Source organism: Drosophila suzukii, chromosome X (assembly GCF_043229965.1).
Source record: "Drosophila suzukii chromosome X, CBGP_Dsuzu_IsoJpt1.0, whole genome shotgun sequence".
NCBI classification, from domain to species: domain Eukaryota; kingdom Metazoa; phylum Arthropoda; class Insecta; order Diptera; family Drosophilidae; genus Drosophila; species Drosophila suzukii.
The window spans coordinates 19,853,581-19,881,071 of record NC_092084.1 but is presented as its reverse complement, the minus strand read 5'-3'; the positions used below and the strand labels follow the sequence as shown (position 1 = coordinate 19,881,071).

At 39.1% G+C, this 27,491-nt stretch overlaps 3 protein-coding genes across 9 annotated transcripts in view; 1 reads left to right on the top strand and 2 right to left on the bottom strand.

Moving 5' to 3' along the window:
* The window catches only part of Flo2 (flotillin-2), a 108,000-nt gene that overhangs the window by 24,034 nt on the left and 56,475 nt on the right, over positions 1 to 27,491 (top strand). The window lies entirely within an intron of this gene.
* LOC108005273 (glucose dehydrogenase [FAD, quinone]) lies at positions 2,769 to 11,292 on the bottom strand. Its single transcript, XM_017068462.4, has 2 exons — positions 11,102 to 11,292; positions 2,769 to 6,381 (listed from the first exon to the last, which is right to left on the bottom strand). The coding sequence occupies exon 2, from the start codon at positions 5,818 to 5,820 to the stop codon at positions 3,724 to 3,726; it is 2,097 nt and encodes a 698-aa protein (XP_016923951.2). The 5' UTR covers positions 5,821 to 6,381; positions 11,102 to 11,292; the 3' UTR covers positions 2,769 to 3,723.
* Positions 16,337 to 25,952, bottom strand: LOC108005103 (glucose dehydrogenase [FAD, quinone]). The gene is made up of 4 exons (XM_017068278.4): positions 25,449 to 25,952; positions 19,204 to 20,057; positions 19,064 to 19,100; positions 16,337 to 18,244 (listed from the first exon to the last, which is right to left on the bottom strand). The coding sequence occupies exons 2-4, from the start codon at positions 20,031 to 20,033 to the stop codon at positions 16,520 to 16,522; spliced, it is 2,592 nt and encodes an 863-aa protein (XP_016923767.3). The 5' UTR covers positions 20,034 to 20,057; positions 25,449 to 25,952; the 3' UTR covers positions 16,337 to 16,519.

The following is a 27,491-nucleotide window of genomic DNA, read 5'->3' as shown; positions in this document are numbered from 1 at the left end:
AAACAACAGTTGATGAAGTCAGGAAGTTGATGGAAAATATCTGCGCAATGTGAGGATGAAACAGGGGTTCATGGATCAAGATTAGCAAACGGAAATGCTATAAATAAATAACAATAGAAGTAAATAATATAATATAGTTATGGAAAATACCACTCTTTACAACTTATAGATTAAATTCCGATAAATTCCCTTCACTAACTACCACTTACTGTTGTGCAAATCACTGACTCAATAAGCGAAGAACCTCCACTTGATAGTTCTTAATAATGAAAAAAAACCTACCACTGAATCATAAAACTCGATGTCTAGCCTAAAGTTTCCGTGCCTCAAGGTCGGCCAAAGTGACTAAGAATTTTTGGTTTGCTTTTAAATCGAATTATAACTTGATTGGCACCTTTGTAACAACTTAAAGAACTGGCTATTCGGCTCTGTGGGGGCACTCCACATCGTGTATATGGGTCACTAATCATGAACCAGGGCCGTGAAATGATAATAACCCAAAGAAACCCAACAAAAAATCAAGATACTTCCGCTAGATAAAAAGAATGCTGCCTTGTTGCCATGAATATTTATGCTGTAATCTCATACAATGGGTTATTCTTAGTTTTTTCATGACTTATCGAGCCTAATCAATGTATTTCTTCTATTTTTTATTTACAGGTGAGTGGCTGCTTGGATTTTTGTGGTGAAGTATGGAAATAGCTGAATACCGAACACTGAACACCGAGCCAGAGATCAAGTTCATTGGGTCTGGGTCAACTGCTCGGACACGATCGCTTGTCTAACGGAGAGCACAACAAGTTGACTGACCTCTAACTGGAACGGTAACACATCAATCCGGAAGTTATCTTTTATTTTCTGCAGATGATCCGCAGATACTTCCGCTGGCCAATGACCCACTTTGCCCCATTCAATTTTTCGCATACTATCTTGCCAATTTTGCATACGCTTGGGTTTATTGCGTTTTTGGCCGAGAAATCACCGTAGATTCATATGCGTGTGGACACATATGTCTAGGGCAAATCCGTCGAACTGATCTCGTGGCGAAATTACAATCGGTCACGTAGACATTGGGGCTCCATTTCGTTTACCCCGTTCTCTATACCTCTTATTTTTAGGGGGGCGTGGCTGAAATAATTAACCGAAACGAGCCAGAACTTGACAGTCGCAGTGGATTCGACTAGTGGATACTGCTTTTTTGAGAAATCAATGTTCTTACCAGAAATTATTAAATTTACTGTACTTATACGTCTTATTTGGAAACAGGGCGTATACGTTATTAATACTTATTAAATAACTACAGGGAAAATCTTCTCTTTTTAAAAATAAAGGTCAAATTAAATTACACTTATTAAAAGGTTACAAAAAATATAGTTAAATTATATAAAGCTTATACAAATTATTAGCTTCTAAATGAAAAGCTAACAGGGCGTATACGTAATATAAAAGCCATGACTTAATGTCTTATGCTATTTTGTATTTCAAAAAGAATTTATTTTAATCCCAAAGATACTTAAGATAGTCAAAAGATTAACTATGATTCTCTTAAAAGCTTCTTTCAAATGATAAGATCACACCTCAAAAGCAAAGCTACCTCTCCACATAAGATACCAAAATAAGACCTTGAACTTGCCAGAACCACTCGTCCATTAAAACGTGTGATTTGTTGACCATGTTTTCTGTAAATGTGCGCTGCGTCTTGGACATTTCCATTAATTAGCCATAAAATCTGGTTTTTGTGCTCAGCTTCGGCTAATATGATTATAATATGCGTTTTTTTTTGCCGGTCAATTAGAACGTAAAAAGTGGGACAGGGACCACTTAACACATCTTCGATTTATAGTAAGTCCGGAAAAAGACATCCAAAGTGACTATAATTTGAGTTGATTAGACCAAGTTCCGTTGGCCATTTCCGGCTTCCGATCGCAAGAAAATTATTGACCAAGGTTGTGGTTTTGCGGCTGTCAAAAATATGATTTATAACACTTCGATTGGTGACTAGTTAATAGCTTTATATTTTGTATGTACTCTTTTCGTTGGGCGTTGCTGCGACTAGTTAAAAACTGGGTTTGTCTACTGGTAATTAAATATACATATTTTCTACACAAGAATGTTGCGTGCTGTTAGGTCTTTTTTATTGCCGCGCCCAAATGTTAGGCTATGGTATATAAATCGAAAGATGCCCGCCTATACTTAGTTGAATATTCGTGAATACTTTCCCATTTGGGTTGGTTTATTCAGTTGTCACTCAATGTGTGTGATGCATACTATACATTATAGATTAGAAAAAAAATATATACCCTAAAATATATACAAAATTAATGAATACTTAGTTAGTGCACAATGAAATGCACATAGTACGTGGCATTAAAAGAGCTTTTGCTATACTATCTATTGATTAAATTGAAAATACATCACAAAAATAAGTACTCGAATCAGTGGCGTAGCTGGGATTAGATTTAGATGGGAACCCCCAGGCGTATTTAGGCTTGATTGAGAGGAAAACCAACATAGAAAACCTTCAAAACAAAATTTTTTGAAGCATACTTTGCAACACAATGCTTTCCATAGCATTTGTCCTGCAAGAGAGGGATGTTAACTCAAAACCCCCATGAATACGCCCATGCCTCAAATTAATTTTACCTACAAAATACACCTAACCACGCGATGAGTCATTTCTCATGCTTTTTATTTCGACCAAAACCAATTTGCTTACCTCATTTCCGTTGCCTGCTTTTTGGCTGTCAGCAAATAACTACCGTTTCGCCTTTAATGTTTTATGCAAATTTAATTTATTAAATAGAATGTCATTTAAATAATGCTTTTATGGGAGTGTCCTAAAAATAGTCAAACAATATTAAATTATCTACCACTAGCTTATCATAAATAATACATAAACAAAAAAAAAAGAAAGAGGACAACAATTACTTAATATATCTAGGAATACAGCATAAGCATTTAATCTATGACTCGATTTCTGGATTCCGTCTTGCAAAGGATCGTTGCGTGGAGTTTTTGAGGATGTCAAGCGATGAGATTCAGTGGGGAGTACGAGTTGCGAAACCTCTCCTTTTTAAAGTCCCTTATTGTACCTTGACTTTTCTGGATTCGAATTTAAAGAACCATGTTTTGCATCTTCCGCATTGATTGTGTGGATTTCTTAATGAAGAACACTTTGTTGTTTAATCATTGTCTTAATAAAAGACAGATTTGAACTAGCAACAGCTTGAAGTATAAAGTTTTAGTCTCAGACGTAAACCTTTTATAAAGAGCTGTTTTAATGGTTCCATAAAGTAGAAGCAACAAGTTATAGTTGCCAACAGCTTCTGGTTCAATAGTGGGATTTTGTAATCATTTTTATGGGCCTTACAAAATGCCTTCCTATACAAATGAACTTTAGTAGCTTGTAGAAAAGTTGTGTAGGCAATTTAGTAGATATTTTTTTGGTGGATCCCATGATTAAGATAAACTCATGGTTGAATATTAGATAGTTTCTGGTTTCAGTAGAGAATTTTCTGTGAGTTCCTAAGTTTTAGAATCACATTCTGGCTTTAGTTGAGTTCTCATTCAACCTTCTCAACAATTTACTTTAGCAATGGCAAACATTTTGTGTTGTTTCTCGTTGTGGACACTTTGTGAGTGTTTAAAGCTAACCGAGCCCTGAGCACAAAATCTGGAGCTGATTGGAGCCCTTCTGTTTATATATAACCCATCTTTAGGTCACTAACTATCCACATAGTTGAGTGTGAAGTTGCTGCTGTCGATGTTGCTAAAGTTGCTGCTGTTGCTAAAATTGCTGATGTTTAGGTGACTGCTGCTGTTGAGGAAGTTGCTCTCGATGTTGCTGCTGTCGCTTTGAGTGATATTGCTGGTGGGCAGGGCGATAATGCCTTGAATGCTGCTCCCAGCTGCCTGGGCATCTCTTGATATATGGGTCTGTCGCTTGACTTTATACTCGGGATTCGTTAGCCAGTCTTCCTTGATGAGATCGGCTCCCTTTTCCGCTATCATGATTACCGGCGCATTGGTGTTTCCACTACTAATCGTGGGCATAATGCTGGCATCAATCACCCTGAGTCCACGAACACCATAGACCCGCAGGCGAGGATCCACCACAGCCTCGGGATCCCAGGCGGGTCCCATTTTGGCGGTGCCACATGGATGATAGATGGTCATCGAAATGGTCCTCACGTGGCACTCCAGATAGGCATCGGACAGGAACTTGTGCTGTTTGCAGTTCGGTAATGGTTTCCTCCATAATCTCGAGCCGAACTGCTTGAACACCTGGGCCTCAGCCACTCGCAGGGCTATCTTGGCACCCTCCACCAGGGTTTTGGCATCGAGCGGATCGTCAAAATAGTTGGCATTGATGAGGGGATAGTGAAAGGGATTCGCCGAACGCAGCTTGACGGAACCCCTCGATCTGGGCCTCAGCAGCAGTGGCATTATCGTCCAACTGTCCTTGTTGGCTATGGGATGGTACACCTCTTGGTACACCGATTCCTTCAGACCCAGCACCTTCTTCACCCGAGCTCCATTATCAGAATTAATGGAGGCTGGTGCCATATGAAATTGAATGTCCGGCCAGTCGAGACTGCGATTCGAGTAGGGTGTGTGGACAAAGGCCAGGCCCTCGACTCCGCCCAAAGTGGTCATGGGTCCTCGTTCGCGGAGCACATACTGAAAGGTCACGGCTGTGGGGTTGAAGCGATCCTGGACAATGGCCACGGGTTTGTCCACCAGAAAGGTCAGGCCGCCCATTCCCACGTGATCCTGCATGTTCTCACCCACGGGCAGATCCTGTAAGACTCGTATGCCATGCTTTTCGAGATGTTTTCGAGGTCCCAAGCCAGATAGCATCATCAGTTGCGGCGTGTTGATGGCCCCTGCCGAGAGGATCACCTCCCTCCTGGCTGCTATCCTATAGACCTTGCCGTGTTTCACAAACTCCACCGCCTGGGCCCTCATCGTTCCTGGTTCTATAATGATGCGGGTTACATGGGAGTTCATCGATAGATGGAAGTTCTTGCGCGAACGTATGGGTCGCAGGAAGGCCTTCGCGGTGGAGCATCTCGAACCCCTGCGAATGGTTCCCTGGGCTATCATAAAGCCCGCCTGTTTGGCGCCATTTATATCACGATTCTCATAGCCCATCTGAGTTCCGGCCTCCACAAAGGCGGCGACCAAAGGAGAGTGCCAGGGGGATTCCTGAACAGTCAGCAGTCCTCCACGATTGTGATACTTGTTGTTAGCCAAGTAGGGATTGCGATTGTCCTCCGATTTCTTGAAGTACCGCAGCACATGGTCGTAATCCCAGCCGGGGTTACCCAGCGAGGCCCAGTGATCGTAGTCATTGCGATTGCCACGCACATAGAGCATATAGTTGAGTACCGAACTGCCGCCTAGGACTCGACCCCTCGGCCAATTGCATCGATTGTTCTGCATTCCCAGACAGGCCTTCGTCGAGGGTTCCGTCTTGTAGGCCCAGTCCAGTTTGCTCAGCTGCAAATAGGCCGCCAACGATGGTACATCCGAGATCTCGTTTTCATCGGGACCGGCTTCTATCAGCAGTACTTTCCATTTTCGCACCTCGCTCAGACGATTGGCCACCACAGCACCCGCCGAACCACTGCCCACCACTATGAAATCGTACTCGGGAAAGAGATTCAGTTGGTCCAGGGGTCTCGATTCGGGGTCCACGGCATCGTAGCGATAGTATGTGATGGCGGCCAGCATGAGGGGAATTAGCCAGAGACCCGTGGTCACCACACCGAATGTGGACTTGATCACAGTGGTTATGAACAGGAGGTTTAGCACCATCTTGAGGCAGGGCTTTCTACTTCAGTGCTGGGTGTGATTTTACCCTGATTGGGATGGGTATTTGCTTTCTTGTCCCTTGGTTCTTCGGGCTAGTTTTCTGTGCTCTTTCTTCTGCTCACTCTCTAAGATCTAGCGTTTCTTTCTTTTGTGCATGGCGGGGCTCTGGTAGTGCCCGATTTTTACTAGGCTTTGCTTGCTTTCAAGGCCGCTTTGCTTGAGTGCTTTGTGCCACTGTGCTTTGAGCTTTCCTTTTTGATTACTCGTAGGAATTTCTTTTTGGGATGTTTACCATTTAGTATGGGTTTTCGGAAACTAGACTGCCTCTTTAATTGTCAATATATATGTTTATCCTTTGCTTTACGTCGTATACTTTTGTTTTTTCACAATTCCACTTTAGATAATCCGTTTCTAGATTATTAAGAAATTATTGTTCTTAATATTGTTCATTTTTTCTTCTGCTTCTTAGCTCCTTCTTGTAGATAATATAGTGTTGGAACTTTTGATCCTTATACGGTTCTCTGTCAATCCTTTAGTGCTTTCCTTGTGCTCTTCGTAAGCCAACTGAAAAAAACAAAAAGTGAATGAGAAATGGTATAAAGTTTATGAATATAAACTCCAACTTAAATTCTTAAGAAAAAAAAGAACTTTGATTATAAGAAAAAAAGTTCTAAAATTATAGACAGAATATACCTTCTAACAGTTCCATTATTACACTTTATAGAGGTCTTACAAGAAAAGGCTTGTATCTTTTAGCTTCTTTTAGATCTAATGTTGCGAGACTATAGCATTTAGCAACTCCCTAACATAATTTACCCAAATATCATATGCTTAACCAACCAAAGAGTGTTATTATCGTTTGCAAAACTTCTTGCATGTTCTGGTTGTTGAAAATCTGAAAACATTAACCAATTCCGATCTGATTTGCCTAACTGCCTTTTCGAATGCATTCGGTTGCAACAGTTGTTTGTATTGCACTAATCCTAACCCCCCCCCCCCCACTACCACTCCAAACCATAGGGATTTCCCGACCAATTTTGGATGGTAACACTGCGACAACGACCTTGACGATATTGCGGCCAATAGCGACAAAAGGGGGATTGTTAGCGGCTTTTCATTTTATGGTTTATAATGTGAGCCACGTAAATGCAACCATCTTTCATTTGTTTGTCTTTCAAATTCGTCGGCCGTTTTTTTTTGGTTGGATTACAACAATACTCGCGCTTTTGCTGTACTACCAACCACTGACGTAACCGGTGGACCTATGGTTTTTTATTTTACATTTGTATTTTTGGATTTTTGGGGTATTCGTAATTGGCGTCCTCGATTGGGCAAAGACATACGAAATGGGTTTCGTTTCATTTCGATTGTATTGCGAGCATTTCTTGTATCTGAGCCGGGCTAAGCTGAGCTGAGGGGTTCAAGCCCAGATCGAAACTCAATAGCTTTGGCTATATTTGGCCGAGGGAGCTGTTCGCACATGGTTGTTGTGGTATCCCCAGTTGTTGTTGAGTTGTTATCGAGCGGGTGTTGAAATATCCAACGGCATTTAGCGCCTGTCTATCCAGTTTACAAATAAGAGAGGGGTTTCTTCTTCTTTTTTTTCGACTAGAGGGTGGAATGCACCTCGTTTTCTTTTTAGGAGCTGTGGGTGAGAAACTTACAATTTACATACCTGGTATTAATGAGTGTGAGATATACATAGAAAGGTAGACAGGTGAAGGGATGCCCGGGGGTCCCGACAAAAAAATAAAAGTGACAGGTGGTGGCGAAAGACAGGGAAGTACTGACCATTTCTTTCGAATGATTAACGATACCTTGGTCTTGGTAACAAAAATCAATTTACTTCGCTTACAAGTTCATTAACTTTTTCATAGGTCAAATTAAGTTATTATACCCCTGTAAAGAGCCCTAATTAAAACGATGAATACTAGTAATTAATAAGGTTACTAAGTTAATTGCCTTTTAAAACTCATTAAAATAAGAACCATAATAAATTACAATATTACAAAGTGTTCTTAAAGGTAAAAACTAATTTGTTTTTCCATCACTAGCATTATCTTCAGTGCCTTGTAAAATGTGTTTAGAAACTGCCTGTAAACTACTTTTTTATTACCAAAGGTTGACATTAATTTCGTGGACAAGTTTTTTACACTAAAATAACATTTATAGCTGGATTTACCATGGTTATATGGCTGTAAACAAATGTAGGTGTGTTCTTTTGGGTTCAAATTCATTTTGTTTATTTATTTCTGGTGATAAATAACACTCTGTTAATTTGTTTTGAAACCCGGCCACTCTGACATAATCAATTTCAATGTCGATTTCTTATCACTTCAATTGCCAACCCGCAAAACCCGCTCTTTCGGTGGCCAAGTGAAAGGCCAGTTGGGTTGAGACTGGGCCAACCACAAAAAACAGGTGCCTATCAAACCGAACCTTTCCTGCCGCAGATGCAGATTCAGATACGGATTCGGTATCTCAATCCGAAAAGTGGAAGCTGGGGGCCCATTTCTTCGACAGTGTTTTTCTGCTTTTCTTAGGGTTCGTTTTTTTTTTTGTGATTTGTTTTGTGCGAAAAACCTCCGCGGGGCAGCAGTAACAAAAATTGTTGTAAAAATGTCGAAAAAAGTTGCACGAAATTGGGTCAGCAGCGGCAGCAAACAAGTTTACTTAGCGGCTCCGGGACCAGGTAAACCTGTTGGCCCGGCCCGGAGTGTTCATCCAAACCCCCCCCCCCCCAAGTCTTCCTCCTGCTGCTATTGACATGCGTCATTATTGTGGAGAAAAAAGTGTTGTTTTTAGGCCCGAGCCAAAAATTAATATCAACAGCTCTTTTCAAAATCATAGTAATAAATATTTGCAGGTTTTTGATAAATAAAGAATAATGGGTTTAGATATAACTCAAATATTTTTATACAGTTTAACAAATGTTATTTGGGAATACTCATTATAAGATATTCTAAATTTTGAATTTTTAGGAAATAAAATAAAATTCCCATTTTAAAACTTCATAAGCTGTTAGAATTTATGATTTTTAAGATTGTAAAATGGTGTGTAACTGATTCCTATATGATTTTTTAAATATTTATAATATTCTAAGTGCCAAAAAATATATAATTTACATTAAAATTGACAATACTTAGGGATGTTAAGTACAAAAAATATCAGTATGTCACTTGCTAACATCTAAAGATATATATTTTATATCCTAGATCTTATATCCCATATCTGAAATATCTGAATTCTTTTTTTGTACCAACATTTTCTGATGTGAAACATATTTTTAAACATGCCATTAACTAATATTTTGAGCACAGCTGTCTCCAAAATGCTGTGAATATAATGGCTTTGATGCAAGCCAATTAGAGTTCCTGTCCAGCTGAAGGCCATGATCACTGATCGCTGATCACTTTGCCGTCTTCAAGTTTTTGTTTGCTTTGCTACTTTTAGCACCCACGCATCCAACCACTTTATCACGATGATTGAGACAATTAAAGTGATTTGCTTGCCGATTTTGTGCGCTAATTTAGTGTAAACAAACGCAGACATCAGTCAGTCACCCAGTCATTCAGTCGGCGACTCGGTTATTTGGCCACTCGACTTGGCTATAAAGTCGTTGGGTTCATGATTACAATGTCAGTCGGTGTCATTTGGTGTCAGTCACCTTGGCCAGCAGGTCCCAAAGTCATTTGCCGGCTGGATTCTTCAGTTTTGGCCAAAAGACGAGGCATGGCATTGTGTCAATGACTCGATTTGGCCCAAAGCAACATCCCCATACCCGCCTAACAGTATTCAAATGGTGCAATTAATTAATTATAGTACTCATGGCTAGGTAAAGTGTTTATAATAACCTAGCGGCAAATTTCATTTAGCTGCAACAACACCCAGGGAAATGCTTGCCACCAACTGCAGTTGCACAGGAAAAAATATATGTTTTATTTAAATTTTCTCCAAAATTTTGGGTGTAATTAATTAAACATACCATTTAATAGATATGTTTATTATAAGGGAAATAAAATTTGGACAACCTCAATTACAACTTATTATGTTATAATAAAATGTATCCTGGTTCATTTCAGTGTATTTGTATGTGGCTAGTTGCTTGCAAATGGTGCGTGCCAAATGTTAATTAAACTATGCACTGCCGATTAAGCCAACAAATCGAATAAAACATGTATATTTACGACTTTTGGGGGATTGCTTAAAAACTACCATTTCATAAAATGTTGCTGTTCAGTTGCTAAAAAAGTACACTTTACACAATGATTTTAAAACTTTGTTGCCCAAGAAAATTTAAAGTAAATTTGTCTTTCAAAACTTTAAAGGTTTTTATGTCTTTCAGAGAATTTTTAAACATTTTTCTTATTACAAAAAATGTAAACTTTTAATAATAACTATGTAGCTGTTTATTTTTGTTAATGTTTTCAAAGTTTACAATGTATTATCTCTCAGGCCTTATATTGAATGGCCAACAAAATAGTATCCTTCATATAATATATTTTTGCAAATAGCTTTAGTGAGTTTTAATGACTGCTTTTAATTAAGTAGTTGCGAAAAACCTCCTTTTAAAAACCTCCTTTAAACTTAATGCGTGCTGGCAAAACCCATTAGTGTAAGACTTGGAGCACCCAATACAATGTTGCTGTTGTTATCGGAGATGTTGCTGCTGTGCACTGTTGTTGCTGCTGCTGCTGTGCGCTGGTGTTATGCGAAATGGGGCGTGGCCGACGTCTCCCTACGCCTCATTTCTTTTTTAATGTAAATGCAAATTTCTTTTATGTCTACACGAGAGCATAATGCTCATAGAGAAACAAATGTTGTTGCTGCTGCAGATGTTGCTGCCAGTTGATGCCGCAAAGACAAATCTTTCTATTGTCTTTTGCATTGCAAAAAAAAAGAAAGAAAGAGTTACAGCAGCAACAGTAACAACAGCAACATCATCACAATGACAATCTCCCAACAACAACCGTTAGTGTTGCTGCTGTGCCTGTGCAACATATAGCCTACTTATCAAAGCCCCCTCTTTCTTTATGGTTAATGTTTTTTGTACTTCTTTTTTATTTGTTATCTCGAACGTATTTCATAGTTTTCATAGTGTGGTTGTTTTGGTTTGTACGTTTTGTGGGTGGATTGTGCAAATGAAAAAAGCAAAAACTATGCACTTGAGTGCACTTTATTTCGAACTCTTGGTACTCTTTTATTTTTTATTTTTTGTAACCGGCAACAGGTGTTTTCGAAATTTCAACCTCTCGATTCACTTCACTTTTTTTCGCTGGCTTACTTGCAATTCTTAGCCCACGTAGCCTGGCACTTTTGGCACATCGATCACAAAAACGGCGTCACGGGATCCTTTGGATGTGTTTCAGAAAAAAAAATAAATCGGATATCTTATGGATATATATCTGTGTATATCGAGGTTTTGAACCGCTGCCTGCGTCTGCGCGGCTGCGTTGCACGAAGTCAACTGAACGATCCGTTTGCCGCGAAATTCCGAAAAGCCAAAGCCGAGACCACCAACAACAACAGCCACACAGCTGTTGCATATTACACTGGCTTACAAAATAATATTTTGAAAATTCTCCAAGAAGGATGATGGTAGTTCATTTTATAGTTGGACCCCTAGATCACAAAAAATAGTTCAATAAATTTTTAAGGACTTAAAAAAAAAAAAATTTTCAAGAAATTGTTTTGGTATCATCGACTTTTTATTTATATCTCGAGTTCAGCTTAATCAATTTAGGTGATCTATGTTTTATTTCAAAATAATAATGTCACCCTTGAATAAAAAAAATCAAAATTTAAGGGTATCATTATAGTTGTTAAATAAAACATATATCACCTAAAATGGTAAAGCGCAACTCAAGTTTTAATTAAGAACACAAAGATACCAAAAATTAAAAAAAAAATTCTTAAAAAAAGAGTGTCTTGTAAACATTTTTTTTAACTTTTTTTTTGTGATCTAGGGTTCAAACTCTACCAGCAAAACTAGTGTTATTGGCACATCGAACAAGTTGGATGGCCAACAAGTTTGAAGCTCTGATAACGGTATGGAGACGAAGATGCGGTCATTAAGCCAACAAAAGCAGAAGGTCAAATCACAGGGGGAAAGAGTGGGTTGGTAATTGGGTCTGAAAGACCGAATTAAATGGGTTACCTACATCAAATGTGATCGATAGATTGAAGTTTTAAGGGAAAAATTAGCGATATTACAACGAAACTTGAAAGATAAGTTTTTAATTCGATAGAAATTTTGAAATTCGATAGATGTTCCTAACAATAGTAATAAACGTAAGGAAAGAACTGATTTAGGATTCTTTGTCCAAAGTTTATGATCGTATTACACTTGCTTACATTTCGACTAACTGACCGCTTTTTTTAAGTCAGGGGAACCTTAAAAAAAAGGGTCTACAGGCCAACAATAGGAGGCTTTATACGATAGGTTGCTAGGTCTTTTTAACTAAGTTTGCAATTAATTTGTCAAATGACCTTTAGAATGTACTTAGAATTTTTACTACTTAGAAAGATTACTTTTAAAATAAAATAGTTCATTATTTCTAAGGAATCCGACCAGAGAATAAGGAAATTATTTTCGAAAATGAACCAGAATTTGATGTATTTTAGATCGCCAAATAATCTACAAAAGTTAAATTGCAAAAAAAGTTTATTGTAAGTTGTAAGTTTTGATTAAGTTAGTTAGTTAACTTATCCTTAAATATATGATTTTTGTTGACTGCTTGGTAATAATTATCATTGAACTAATGAGGTTAAAAAATGTGGCTAAAGACTTCCGCCCGTTAGGACCCATTACAAAGGATTTATCCATTCCTTGGGAGATCTTGTGTGGCAGGAGGTTCTCTCCGCCTGAATGACCGCATTCCTCAAATGCCAAACTCACCAGAAAAGTGCCAACCCAAAAGCGAAAAATGGTCAAATGAAGTTATTAACCCATAAACATGGCTGAGAAAAATCTGTGTGTATGGTTTTGTTTTTTTTGCTTCGCCCGCGAGAAATCTCTTTGGCAATTGGCTGGCACAACCTGGCTGGCTGTGTTTTGTCAACGGGTATAATTTATGTAATCATGAGCCAAAATAGCTAAAGAAAAAAAAAAACAGCACAGCTACGGTAAATAGCAACAACATGATTTAGGTAAGCTGTTGAAATATTTCACTGCTGTCTCTTTCCCATTTCGCTTCGTTTCTCGACTCGCCGTTTTTGTGTGTTGGGTGTTAAAGTGCAATTAGTGCCCTGGGAAGAGGGATCTGTGTGTACAATATATATAAAGAGGGGCCTTGGGCCAGGAGGTGGAGCCATTGAGATAGGCTTGCTGAAAAGGGAATGTGGCGATTTTAAATAACAACGCCCCTTAAAAAAATGCAACTCATAGAAGAAAGCTTACGTACTGCAGACCAACCTTCAAATGCCCTTGCGAAGTAACGTTCTAAAGGGATATGGGTTCATAATTATGAGAAATTTGTGGAGAATCAATTTTATTACCTTAAAAAAATTTTTTTTTGTATATTTTTAATATATTTGCTCTTTTTTCTTTAACATAGCCAAGAAAAACTACGATATTTTAAAGAATTTTCTTGGAAATCTTTATAAAGGAGTCAAAAATAATAGTACCAGAAACAAGGCATTTGGTAATCCAATTTTTGTTGGTTTACATTTAATCCAAATTTGCCATATTTTTAATACAAAGCTTTTATTGTATTGTGAACATATCATAACGCATACCCTTTTCCAGGGTATTTTGTAACTTTCGCTCAGCCCAAAAACTCCTTAAAGTCAATTTGATCTGTTTTTTTTCTCTCGGATTCCAAGAGGGGGTGTGCATTTTAAGTGCACCATCTGGCGAAAGGCTCTCCACCGAATAAGAGCTCGAATTAAAAGGGCAACAAGTGGCTTTAACGTTGGATTAAAGCTCGTTAGTTGCTTGGATATTTTGGCTTTGATTTGGATTTTGATTGCCTACGTGAGGCGCGGCACCTAACACCTTGCCCCATCTATGACATAAGCGGCGGGTCTGATATTTTTTTGACAATGCTCCTCCACACTCCCCCCCTGCACGCCCTCCCTTTTTCGCTCCTCTTTCCAGTTTGCAATTGAAATTATATGCCTTGAACGATTTCGGGTTCGGGGATCGGTACGGATATTTTTTTCGGTTTGGTTTGGTTTTTGCTTTTGGTTTTGGGTTGGCTTCGTTGCAATTGCAACTTGGACGGGCGACTGAGGCACGGCATAATTGACCGAAATTAAACAGAGATTATTCAATCCCTCCTGTAACTCCCCAAGCCCCTCTTCTCGCCCCCAAAAAAGAAAAGAAATAACCAAAAATCGGAAAAAAATCCCAACCAGTCTTGGATCTGTTTTCTTCTTTCGTTTTCTTGTGCGATTTGTCGCGTGTGTTCGACATCACGTATCTCTGTTTGCACTGTGGGGCTAAAGAGGATGACGATTACGTTGTGGGAGAGTAGACCATATAAACAGAGATGTTGGGGAAAAAGAGGTGAAAAAGGTATTCAACCGAATGCAAATTCCTCTTGACATGTATTATGATTAATTTCGATTCAATGCATACACGCACTGATGAGATACACTGCATGGTTACCAATGAGTTCCGCAAATGATTCACTTTATTTGATTTTTTGTAGGTTAATTGAGGTTAGGTTAGTTGGGGTTAGGTTTGGTCATACATTTTATTAGCTTTATGAGCAGTAAATATTACTTGGTTAAATTCTAGGTAGGTCAATCATACTTAATCAAATCTTGCAATTGATTCAATTGAATTACTTACTCTTTCACTTATCGATTATTTTGAATTCTTTATCGATAATCTCGATATTTATCGATAATTCTAAAAATCTATTTATAAATACTATTTTTTTGTTTAAAGTGTATTAAAATGAATAATACACATCTACAGACAATAATACAATTTATTTTTAATTTAATCTCCTACTCAAATCCCACGCCCATCCATCTCTAATCCCCGCCCACACATTATGTGCATTTCCTATCTTACCTCATCTACCGGCTCATTTTCAAGGGGCCTCATCGATCGAACTCTCGGCGGTTTAATGACCCAATTTCTGTGTGACCGACGCACCGTTTCACTGACCACAGACACAGATATTCACCTCACGTCCCCCGATCTTTGCTGCCCCCGGTATAATATATAGTGTGTCATCATCCCAGGTTCCCCTGTCCGCTCTTCTTCGCCACAACTTTGGCATAACACTTTCCATTCGTATGCGGTCGCTATGACTTGTCGTTTCGTTAAAATCAAATCAAATATTTGCCCGAGCTTTGTTTGCATTTATTTATTAGTTATTTCCCACTGTATACGGTTTAGCAGACCCCCAAAAGGGCCTTATATAAGAAGTCTGGGGATCGCCTTGGGTGGTTTATAGACTCGATTTCTTTGCTCTTTGCTGGTCTTTGTTAGTATTATTATTTTTGCAATATTATCGCAGAGGGTGGGGGGCTTCTCTGGAAGTAGCATGCGAAATTCGCAATTGTCCGGCTTTTCGCTGGCAGCCGATAATTGTCGACAGGCCATTGCCCAAACTTTCAACTGACACCTACGAAATAAAACGTGCCGAATGCTGCTGTGTGGTCAACACAAATTTGGATAACCTTGGCACACTTGAACGCTGGAAAGCGAAACTGTTTTTTGTGGATCGCAACACGGAAGCCTGAATATCAAGCCACGCCCACGGGCCAAAATAAAATCGAGAAATAGGAGGGCGGGGGAACACGGAAACCATCAGCATATCATAAATGCAGAGTTTATACTCTTCAAGGGGCTTTCGCGGGGGAATTTTTTGATTATACTGGCAATTTTTGACATTTGGCTTTGGGAAAGCGGAAGCGTGGGCAGCCCAGAAAGTTGGCCAAAAGGGGCGGATTCAAAATAACGCCCAGCACTTAAGGCAAATCGAAAAATTAAATTGAAATTATGCATTTCGTGACTTCACTTTCTCTGTGGTTCCCGTCATGGCTAACTCTTACCAAGGGTGTGTGTACATGCTAATGCTCTATTTCATTTAAATAAAAATATTTTGTTGTTTTTTATAAACCAACAAGTTTTTGTACGGCTATAAAATATAGTTAATTGCACATAATTTTCTATTTAACATTTTTTATCCTGCTCTTTGGCTTGAACACAAGCTTATTTGATGATACAAAATTATTGCATACCCAAAAGAGTGAAATAAAGCCCAATTATCATGTAATATTACATGTAAATTTGAGAATCCTTTGTGTAAAATTGGCTTACCATGTAGAAAACTTGTATTTGACATGAAATCAAGTAGCCGACATGTATAACCGAATAAAAATATTTTAAATGGGTCTTAAAAGGGTATTAAAAACAAAGGAACACCCTAAATTTATTCTTTTTCCTTTTGTTTAAGATCCATTGTGTTGCAGTTACATCAAATCAATTATAACTGGATAAACGAAATAAAACACCTCTAAAATAGTTTCATAAATACATAAATATTTAATAAAATGCTTGATAAGATAACAAAAAAAAACTGTGGGAGTTCGTACACCTATCTTAATATAATACCTAATGATAAATTTAGCGGCAAACGAAACGAGGAAATCGGTAAAACAAAAACACATAGCGATACTATTACATCAGTTAATCCACATTTGACTAGTTGAAACATAAATTAGCGATAGAAATTCTAGACTAAGCAGAAGGGCTCGCCCGCCTGGCGCCCCAATCCTCCTTGATCAAATCGGAGGCCTTTTCGCCAATGGCGATGACCGGGGCATTGGGATTCCCGTTGACGATCGTTGGCATAATGCTGGCATCGACCACCCGAACTCCGGATACTCCGTAGACCCGGAGACGGGGATCAACGACGGCCGTAACATCCCAGCTGGGACCCATGCGGCAGGTGCCGGCGGGATGATAGATGGTGAAGGTGAACTCCTTGATGCAGCAGGCCCAGTACTCATTCGACTGGAATGGCAGATGCCTGCAGCCCGGCAGCGGTATGTTGTGCAACCGGGAGCCAAATCTCTGGAATGCCTGGGTATTTGAGACATTTATAGCCAACTTAATGCCCTCGACCAGCACATCGATGTCCTCCTGGTGGGCAAAGTAGTTGGGTATGATCTTGGGCTGCTGCTGCGGATTCCTCGAGTTCAGACGCACCCAACCGGTGCTCTTGGGTCTCAGCAGCAGTGGCAATATCGACCAGGTTTCACTGTGCTGCAGTGGCTTGTACACCGTATTGTAGAAACCATCTCGCAGATTCAGTATTTTGCGAATTTGCTCGCCGCCATCGGAGTTAATCGAGCTAGGGCAAAAATGGAACTGCACATCTGGCCAGTCGACCGAGGGATCTTGGTACTTGGTGTTCAGGAAGGCCACACCCTCCACACCCGAAAATGTCATGGGACCACGTTCCCGTAGAATGTATTCCATGGAAACAGGGATGGTTTGGAACCTACTGCGGGTGACGGTCAGCGGGGCATCCACCACAAAGGTGAGGCCACCCAGACCCACGTGATCCTGCATGTTGTTGCCCACGGGAAGATCGGATATTACGGGAATATTGTGTTCCTGCAGATGCTCAGCTGGTCCAATGCCCGAAAGCATAAGTAGCTTGGGGGTATTTAGGGCTCCGGCACTAGCTATCACCTCCCGCCGCACAAAAACTATGTTCTTGCGACCACCCCTCATGTACTCCACACCAATGGCCCGCTTGTCCTTATCGAACAGGATCCTAGTGGCCTCCGCATGGAGCAGGACATCGAAGTTCTGGCGCTGGCGCACTGGGCGGATGAAGGCCTTGCCCGTGGAGCATCTGGCACCACGTCTAATGGTGCTTTGCGTCAGCATAAATCCTGTCTGTTGGGCGCCATTTATGTCGCGATTTTCATAGCCCATCTCCATGCCCGCCTGGAGGAAGGCTATCGAGAGAGGGGTTCGCCAGGGAGCCTCCTGGACCGTCAGATAGCCGCCCGTCTCATGGTACGGCGTTTTGGCCAAGTAAGGGTTGCGAACGTCCTCGGATTTCAGGAAGTACTTGAGCATGTTATCGTAATCCCAGCCTGGATTACCTAACGAAGCCCAGTGGTTGTAGTCGTTCTTAGAACCACGCACATAGACCATTGCGTTCAGAACAGAACTGCCGCCAAGGACTTTTCCCCTCGGCCAGAAGCAACGATCGCCCTTCATTGCCTGACAATATTGGCGGGTAGACGAGGGCGTTGTCTGGTACTTCCAATCCAACTCCGTTAGCTGCAGATAGCCCGCCAAGGCTGGCACATCCGAGATCTCCGTCTCATCGCCGCCGGCTTCCAGGAGGAGTACCGTCCAGTTGCGCACCTCACTCAGGCGATTGGCCACCACAGCTCCAGCGGATCCGCCGCCAATCACCACGAAATCATACTGACGACGTATCTGAAAAACAGGGATTGAGAAATAGTTAGCAGTTGTGGGTATAGTTCAGATAACTTAAAAAACTGCACATAAAGAAATATTCAGGTACACTATTCTTGAAATAAAAACATTCGTTCTTAAAAACCGTGTAAGCACATTTTGGTGTCAATGTTCTTAATATTAAAACTAAATGGTGGAAAAAGAAAAGTTATATTGAGTTTATTCAAAAACTTTTTAATAAATATTCACTACAAAATGGACTAATAGTTGCAATAGCTTGAAAAATGTTCTATTTTTAAGAAGATTTTTAACTCAGATAAGAACGTCAGAATTCTCTCTGTGTACAAAATATGTTAGACGTCCCTGACAATGATTAGACATCCGATTATATTTATAATAGTATGCCTAACTTTCAAACATTTGTTTAAAATCCAATGTTTACCACTCGTTTTTGCATATAATAAAATGTCCATTAATAACGTATTAATAGTTTGTTTACGAACCCTACAAAGGTTATCTAATTAGGGTTATATTTAAAATACCATAAATATAAATGTAATGGGAATGGATGTTTAACCAAATGATAATGATAATTAAACCAAATACGATGTGTTTTGGGTGATTAACGGGGCATTAGTGCTACTGAAATGTAAATGAATAATTATGATAATATCATATTAATATGAAAGTCAGGTTGAGGTAACATGTCGTCAGGGTAATGATTGTGATCGTCAAGATAGGAAAGTGCATATTAGTGTCATTTGATATTATGATCACATTTTCACATTAGTTAATATTTGATGGATGAGATTTTATCCGCATAGGATGGTTACAACTTACAACGGTTGGCTCCTGGACCTTGTTCTCGGGATCGACGCTTTGATAGCGATAGAAATTCATGCCGATCGCCAGCAGCGGGATCATGCCAAGCAAAGACGTCATTGTGCCAAACGCCATGTTTCAGTAATTGTCAAATCCACGGATCCTCCTGGCAGTGTTTTCCTGCTCCGGTTGCTCCTGCTCCTGGTCCTCCCACTCCTGCTCCGGACGTCGATGACCTCTTTCCCGGTCCGTAACAATGGGCCGGAGCACTGGATGAAAGGCCGGCTGAGGATGCAGTGGTGTTGGTGCTGGATCCGGTGTTCCCCGTAATACTCGACTCTCCGCTGGCCAAGATCTTGGGTGTATAGTTGCGAATGCCACCTGGACGAGCGGATTTGAAGTGCGCTCGTGCCCGCTCGTCCTCCTCCAAGATGTCCAGATAGGACTTGATATACAGATGGTGGCTCAGGTAGTGCTTTTGCTTGTCGAGCGATCGATTGGATTTGCTGGACACCAGGGAACTGGGACAACCTCGACTGGAGCTGCTGCTGCTGCGACTGCTGCTGGCACTGCTGCTGACTGCCGATATGGAGGATATGGAACTGCAGTGGCACGATGAGTTGTAGATTCCACTGTCGGAACTCTGGGAACTGCTCCTCTGGAGATTTAGCTTGGCGTAGTGCGAATCCGTGTCCGATTGACTTGTTCCCGCTACACTGCCCGGAATTTTACTCCTCTCGTAGGTCTGCTTACTGAAATTGTACTTGTGACGCAATCGGTAGTTCTGGTTGATATTGTTATTCGTGTTATTGGTGGTGCTGTAGTCGTTGGTGGTGGAGGAACTGGTGGACAGGTGACTGGTGGGCGTGTAAATTGGCTGGTTGGTGGTGCTAATGCCGCTGAAGCTTTTGCGCTGCGGTTGTCGCTTGTGGTGGGGTGTTTGTTGTTGGTGCTGCTGAGTTTGCTGTTGCGATATCTCTTGGCCCATATTTTGACAGAAATATGAACAGAACTGAAATGAGAAAAACAAAACAAATTGTTAAATATATTTAAGGAAATATTAACAGAAATATTAAGCTTAGATATCCCTGGATTAAGGGCTTAAATGGGCCATATGTCTGTATTTTGCTTGGATACGCTGATAAAAAAACGTAATAAGTCCAAGGGTTTCATATTCAATTTAAAATGTATTCGCTATTTTTATGTATCTATTGCGGTTTCTATTTACTTTAAACATGAAAATATAATATTGAAGAGAATGAGACCTTTTAAGCTAACTAAATCAATCAAATAAATCCAAGCTTAAAATCTTGTAATTACCTATATTATTTACAAGATTTTAAGCTTGGATTTTAATTTAAAATAATTTTTTGAAGGGCGTAAAATAATTAAAGTAAATTTGACTAACATTATTCCTAATATTTTCTACCTTGACTTAAATATTGTTAAACCTAATCATTAGATTTATCAATTTAAAAATTAAGTACGAAATTTTGAATGCAATATGTAGATAAATATTTTAGCTATTCCCTTTTGATTATATATATATTTTAAATTTAATAATTTTTTGTAATTTATACTCTTTTACACTTTTATAGTTATACTTTTCTACTACATAGGGTATTATGAAACATGTACTCCATAAAAAATAGAAACTCAAATATTCATTAGGCTGCCATCCGAGTTCCATACTCAAATCGACCAAAGTTGATTGATTGTCAAATGAAATTTGAGACCGCATTAATTCGAACGACCGCATTTACGACTCATAGATAATTATTTCGGTTTAGTTCGCAACATCCCAGTATTTCCCATCTAAATCCATTGATGGGGCAACCAGCTCTCCATTATTTCCAGATAACGACAATCGAAGCGTGGGAGCGGCGCTATCATTTCATCCATTTATGGATGATGGGTAACTGATGAGCACTGTAGTGGCTTTTTTTGGTTTCTTGTTAACATGTTTGCCATTGTTGCATGACTTGGCAAACAAAAAACTGGCTCGAAAATCAGCAACATGCAAGCATTATTGTCTGGCGGAAGCCGCTATATATGTGCGATATATATATACAGATATCCAAACGACTTCAGTTTGGCAATCGTTGGCCAACAGATGGCGCTGTCACACGCGCAGCCAAACAAAAGACTTAGGCAACGAACTTGTTTACACTTTTCGCAAGCAACGAAAAACTACGAATGTGAAATGTTATCAAATCGCTAAGAAATTGAATTAAAAGAGTGTAAATATTCAAATGATGTCAGCTGCATAACATTAGCCAGCCATTTCTTTCCTTTTCTTATTTATATACCTAGGTATATATTAGTTTGTCTCTTCACGGCTGTGTATATTTCTTTATATTTTTTCTTTCCATCGCTGGCTAGTTTTTCAAGTTCAATGCCGTTTGGCAGGCGGAAAAAAATCCTCGACCATCGTCTCTCGAGAGTCTCGAATGTCTCAATGTCTTGGCTTGTAAAATGCAATTTCGTTATTTTGTTTGTCCATTGGCGGCATTGGGGTTTAATTGCCGTCCAGCTCCTGTTGTTGTTTTATTTTCTGTGGTTTTTCCAGTTTTTCCCCCGCGCTCTCGATTTAAAGCGATCGCAGTGAAAGCCAAGCGACATCGGGCTTCCTACATACGCTACTCGTATTTCATGTAATCACTTTGTATGTAATATTTATTTTATTTTTCCCTTTTTTAGTGGTTTTATATTTATACCCGTTACTCGTAGAGTAAAAGGGTATACTAGATTCGTCGGAAAGTATGTAACAAGCAGAAGGAAGCGTTTCCGACCCCATAAAGTATATATATTCTTGATCAGGATCACTAGCCGAGTCGATCTAGCCATGTCCGTCTGTCCGTCTGTCCGTCTGTCCGTCTGTCCGTCTGTCCGTCTGTCCGTCTGTCCGTCTGTCCGTCTGTCCGTCTGTCCGTATGAACGCTGAGATCTCGGAAACTATGAGAGTTACAATACTGGGATTAGGCACGCAGATTCCTGAGATTCCTGCGCAGCGCAAGTTTGTTTCAGTAGAGTGCCACGCCCACTCTAACGCCCACAAACCGCCCAAAACTGTGGCTCCTACAGTTTTGATGCTAGAATAAAAATTTTAACTGAAATGTAATGTTCTCATCAATACCTATCGATTGACCTAAAAAAAAGTTTGCCACGCCCACTTTAACGCCCACAAACCGCGAAAACCTGTGACGCCCACAATTTTTATGCTAGATAAAAAATTTTAACTGAAATGTATTCGTCTCGTCATTACCTATCGATTGACTCAAAAAAAAGTTTGCCACGCCCACTTTAACGCCCACAAACCGCAAAAACCTGTGACGCCCACAATTTTCATGCTAGATAAAAAATTTTAACTGAAATGTATTCGTCTCGTCATTACCTATCGATTGACTCAAAAAAAAGTTTGCCACGCCCACTTTAACGCCCACAAACCGCAAAAACCTGTGACGCCCACAATTTTCATGCTAGATAAAAAATTTTAACTGAAATGTATTGGTCTCGTCAATATCTATCGATTGATCCAAAAAATTTGCCACGCCCACTCTAACGCCCATAACGCTTAAATCTGTATACCGCCGGTAGGTGGCGCATTTTAATCTCGCTTTGCTGCTTGCATATCTCCATTTAGCTGAGTAACGGGTATCTGATAGTCGAGGTACTCGACTATAGCGTTCTTCCTTGTTTTTTTTGTAAACATTTTTTTGGGGGTACCTCTGTCACAACACTGGAAAATAAAAGTAACTGGAACTGCTCTCGATTAACTGACTGCACCGAAAATAGTTGCCTATTTTTAGCCGCGCAAAATGCTGTTAACTTAATTGAGATATATGTGTATATAACTATTTTTGCCTGGCAATTTCGCTTCAGCGATTTGAACGGCTCGACGGCTGCCATGTAACTAACTAACAAAAATAGAAAATAAAAAAATTCAAAAAACAAACATCATCAGCGCCAGCTGCAGAAATTAAGTTCGAAATGCGAGAAATTCATTCACTCAAATCCCCGTTAAAGGCAGACGCAACACTGGTCGCTAATTTATGCAACGCCCTTGGGCGGAGTGACAAAGGAAAACCCTCCAGATACTTTTTTCTTTCTATGCTTGACGCAATACTGGGCCAGGTTTTCTTGGGCATTTTTACATCACACCGATGTCGATTCATCCGTTCATTTCGTTGGTTCGGTCGTCATTATGCAATTCACACATTGTTAGCAACTGGCCGTAGTTTCTGGCTCAGTTTTTTATATCTTGTTGTGCCTCAACTGCCTGCCAATTATGATTTGACAGCTTTTAATTATGGCCAGACTTTATGCCCCATAATTGATGACATTTACACGGATTTCTGTTGGCTCGTTTGTTTTTTTTTCTGACTGCCCTGCCCTTTGTGGGTCGCATCGCACATAAACCCAGTCCGAAAGTGGTAGTAATTTCAGCTACTTTACTTCAGCTGAACGCTTTCTCGACAATCGGCTGAGTCATGGTACCGTGACACATTAAAGAAGCTTAACTTGGCTAACAAAAACACAAACAGAAAACCTAAAAAAGCTGAAAACCATAGACAAATCATGGCGCATTTCCGTACTACGTGTGCTGCAGTTGCAGTTGCCGGGTGACACATGAAAAATTAAATAATTACTACGTTTACCTAGTTGAAATCTATGATTTATTGGGGGCTTTAGGCCATGAAAGGCGTATTCAATTAGTATTAAAAAAATGGGACTCATTTGTTAACTAAGTATATTATCTTTCATTTTACAAATGTCAATAAATTGAACTTGGTTTTTGTCTTAGAAGAATTTCTTTAATATTTTTTTTTATTTTTTTCAAAGTTACCTTAGATTTTTAAAATATCATATATTATTTCCTTGATCTCAACTTCGAAAAACATGATTAACATTGCCTTTAAATTTCTGGATTTATATATTCCTTTATTCCAATTTATCTAATAGGTTTGAGTTCAAGTTTAATTACATACAATACATTTGAAATACACATATATAGATCATTTCTGAATTGCCTTAATTTTTGAAAATCTTCAAATATTTTTCAGACTAACCAAAAACGCCTGTGCTTATACTAAAAATAAAATGGAAGAACAAACTAAAAAATTCCTATAAAATGGATAGCTAAGAATTTCAACCTCCTAGAGAGTACTAAGCTAACTAGATATATCGTAGAATAATACAAACCATTTTTCTGATCAAGAATGTATATTCTTTTGATACAACCTTTATGATACCCCCTTTGAGATACCCCCTTATGATACCCCCTAGGGTATTCCACGTTCGTTACGACTGCCCCATTTTGCTCGCTCTTTCTCCCACTTGACCATCCGAACCATATGGTTATATAGCTCTATGGAGGCGCTTTCTGCCGGCCTGCTTGGCGCTTTTAATTGCCCGCCTCGTATGCATATGCAGTGCCAGTGGCGATACACGCGTTCCAAGATTGCCTCTTTATGGCCCCGACGTTCACAAATTGATAATAATTCGCACAGAGGTGTGAGGTGGATGCGGTGGATCGCCGCATCGGTCGGTGGAGTAATGCCACCGAATCGGCGGTAGAAAGTGTGAATAGACCACTGGCAAATAAACAAACTTGGCCGCAAGGCGTGGCCGGTAGGAGGAGGCTTACATAAGAATATCTGGCCCACCGACTTCGCCTCCTTTATATTTTAAATATATATTTTTGCGCCCCCTTCGAAATTGAAGTTGTTACATAAAATAAAAGTGAAAATGACCGCAAGTATGTACAATGTAGATATATTATGTGGTATGAATGCAAATAGGTGTTAATGTACGAGCTAATGGTTATTTGTGCGTTTATTATGCAGTATTTTTACAGGTTGTAAAAGTTGATCTGTTATTTATTACGCATATTAAGTATGATGTATGTAAAATAAATGCCAAAATATATGTTTAGTCTTTAACTGTATACCAAACTCTAATATAAATATATCATTCATATCACATCATATATCATTTTTTTAGTTTTGAAATATATTAAATAGTCAGAAAATAAGCTATATGTTCTATATTAATAAATATAAAGAGACTACAATATAAATATATCATTTCGTTGGGTGTTAAAATATATAAACTAGTCAAAAAATAATTTATAAGTTCTATATTAATAAATGTAAAGATACTCCCATACAAATATATCATTATGTTGGTTGTTGAAATATATTAACTAGTCAGAAAACAAATCCTATGTTCTATATTAACAAATATAATAGTTATATGCCCAAATTTATTATAACTCTTCTGGCAAAAAAATCACAAAATATCTTTACATATACAAAACAATTTGACAATGTGCATTACAAACTTGAGATGCATTATACATTTTAAAGCACAATCCCGAAGATAAATATTTATTTATACTTGCCTCCGGTTTTTGTTGTTATTTGTGTGGCCCCTGCTCTGGTTCCAGTAGCTGTTGTTATTCAGTTGTTGTTTTGGATTATTTATTTTTTATAATTATTATTTTTCTTGCGGTGTGGCGGCTTCAAACTGAACGCGACTGCCTGCCACTTTCCTTTGTCTCACTCACGATTACCATGACTGCTGTTGCCGTCTTTCATCTCGAAACGGCAACAGAAAAGGCAACAAAAAATTAACAAAAAAAAAAAAAATAAGGGACAAAGTACGATTGATTGCACTGTAATTTCTTCAAGTGATAATTGTCAACGGCGTTTTCGTTTCACTCCCGATATCTTAACCATATATATTAGTATATATTTCGCCGCTCACTGCGAAACGCACGCCACGAGCTCGTCTTGTTCAATGAGCAATTCGCTTTTCGGCTTGGCTTTTGGCCACATTGGACGAAGACGGCCAAGATGATGAAGAAGCAGCTTTTCGGACGGCCTTCGAAAGCTTTTCACTCGCACCACCAACGATGATAACAACAAAGTCCGTAGAGTCCAAATCGAAACACAAACAAAAGTCCGAGCTTCGAGTCCGCAGAGAGAGTGAAAAAAGAGGGAGAAATATCCGTAAGCCTAGCTTACAAGATTGTTACACCGGAAGAAAATTGTTAACAAGTTAAATACAATTTAGACTGTTCAAATATATACGTAGTAATTGCTATTTATAACTGGAAACCTTAAAATAATTAGAAGACTAAGGTGTTTTCTTTAGCTTTTTATCTTTTTAGTGCCCAAAATGTTTGATGTTTGATTGTTGCTTGATGTTCAAAGGGTCTTGGGGTGTGCCAACCTACAGAAAGGTGGAATTTTTTATTTTTATTTAAATTCAGCAACTCAAAATTGTTTTTAATGGATAATTATCATTTAATTGTAAGAACAGTTAATATGTGAATAATTTTCTTTTTGTAAAACAATTTTTTTAACAATTTTTTTTAAACAATTTTTTTTTCAAAATATTTTTTTAGTGTCTTACCGTGACTGCACTTTCGATTTCGTTTCCATTTCTCGGGGCTTCGGTTGTCTTCGGGTCTTGTCATTGAGCTACGTGCTCCATTCAGCGTTTGTTACCACAAGAGCTTTTCGGGATTTCGTAGAAAAGGACGGGAATACCCATCCGAAAGAGATGGCCAGTCATTGGGGGAGAAAGAGAAGTAATGCAGCAGGTTTGGAGGCTTTCTTTGGCTGGGCCAAAATTGCTCGCAGCGATCATCGCCAGCGATTTACAAGTCTGGCAATCGACTCACCGTTTTATTATTCATGATTCCCAATCCAAAAGTTGAGCGTTTAACAGGGGCCAATAGCAACAAGGCCATAAAGATCGGCTGCCAGATGGAGATTTCCGGTTTGTTTACTTGTACTCCAATCCATTTGGCAATCGATGCAATCGAAGGGTAAAAGTGCTTGATACTGAAATCGTTAAGAGTACTCGTGGATGGGCATACATCAAAGTATTGCGATACTGTCAACAATCTAATAGGGTCAAATATAATAATGATTGCAGTCTTGTAAATCTTGATTTTATTATAAGAGTTTGGGTTTTTGATATTTAAAAATTTCAATATTTATTTTTCTATTTTATGTTAGCCTACTTACTGGAGGATTTTGGTTTCCTGTTATTTTCTTTATGTTATCATAACATTGTTTAAAAGACAATAAAAATCATTTAAAACTTCAAGGAACATAAGATTTTAAAACCAAAACGTGTTCACCTTTTTTTGTTATTGTTTTTTAAAACCCCTAATAGATTAGTTAATTTTTTAACCATCTTACAATTTATTAGATTTTTTTTTGGCTGTCCCCCAACAATCCCGCTTAGCCACTGGAAAAACCACAACCTACTCGAAATAAATCCATTCACATTCGCTCCATTCATTAGTCGAGTCAAAGAGTTGAACAACTCTTTGAACCCTGTGATCTCGTGGGCATTATCAGGTGCAATTGCCCCCCATTGAACTCTGCACATGCAAAAAAGCAGAGACGGAGACCGAAATGAATGCGAG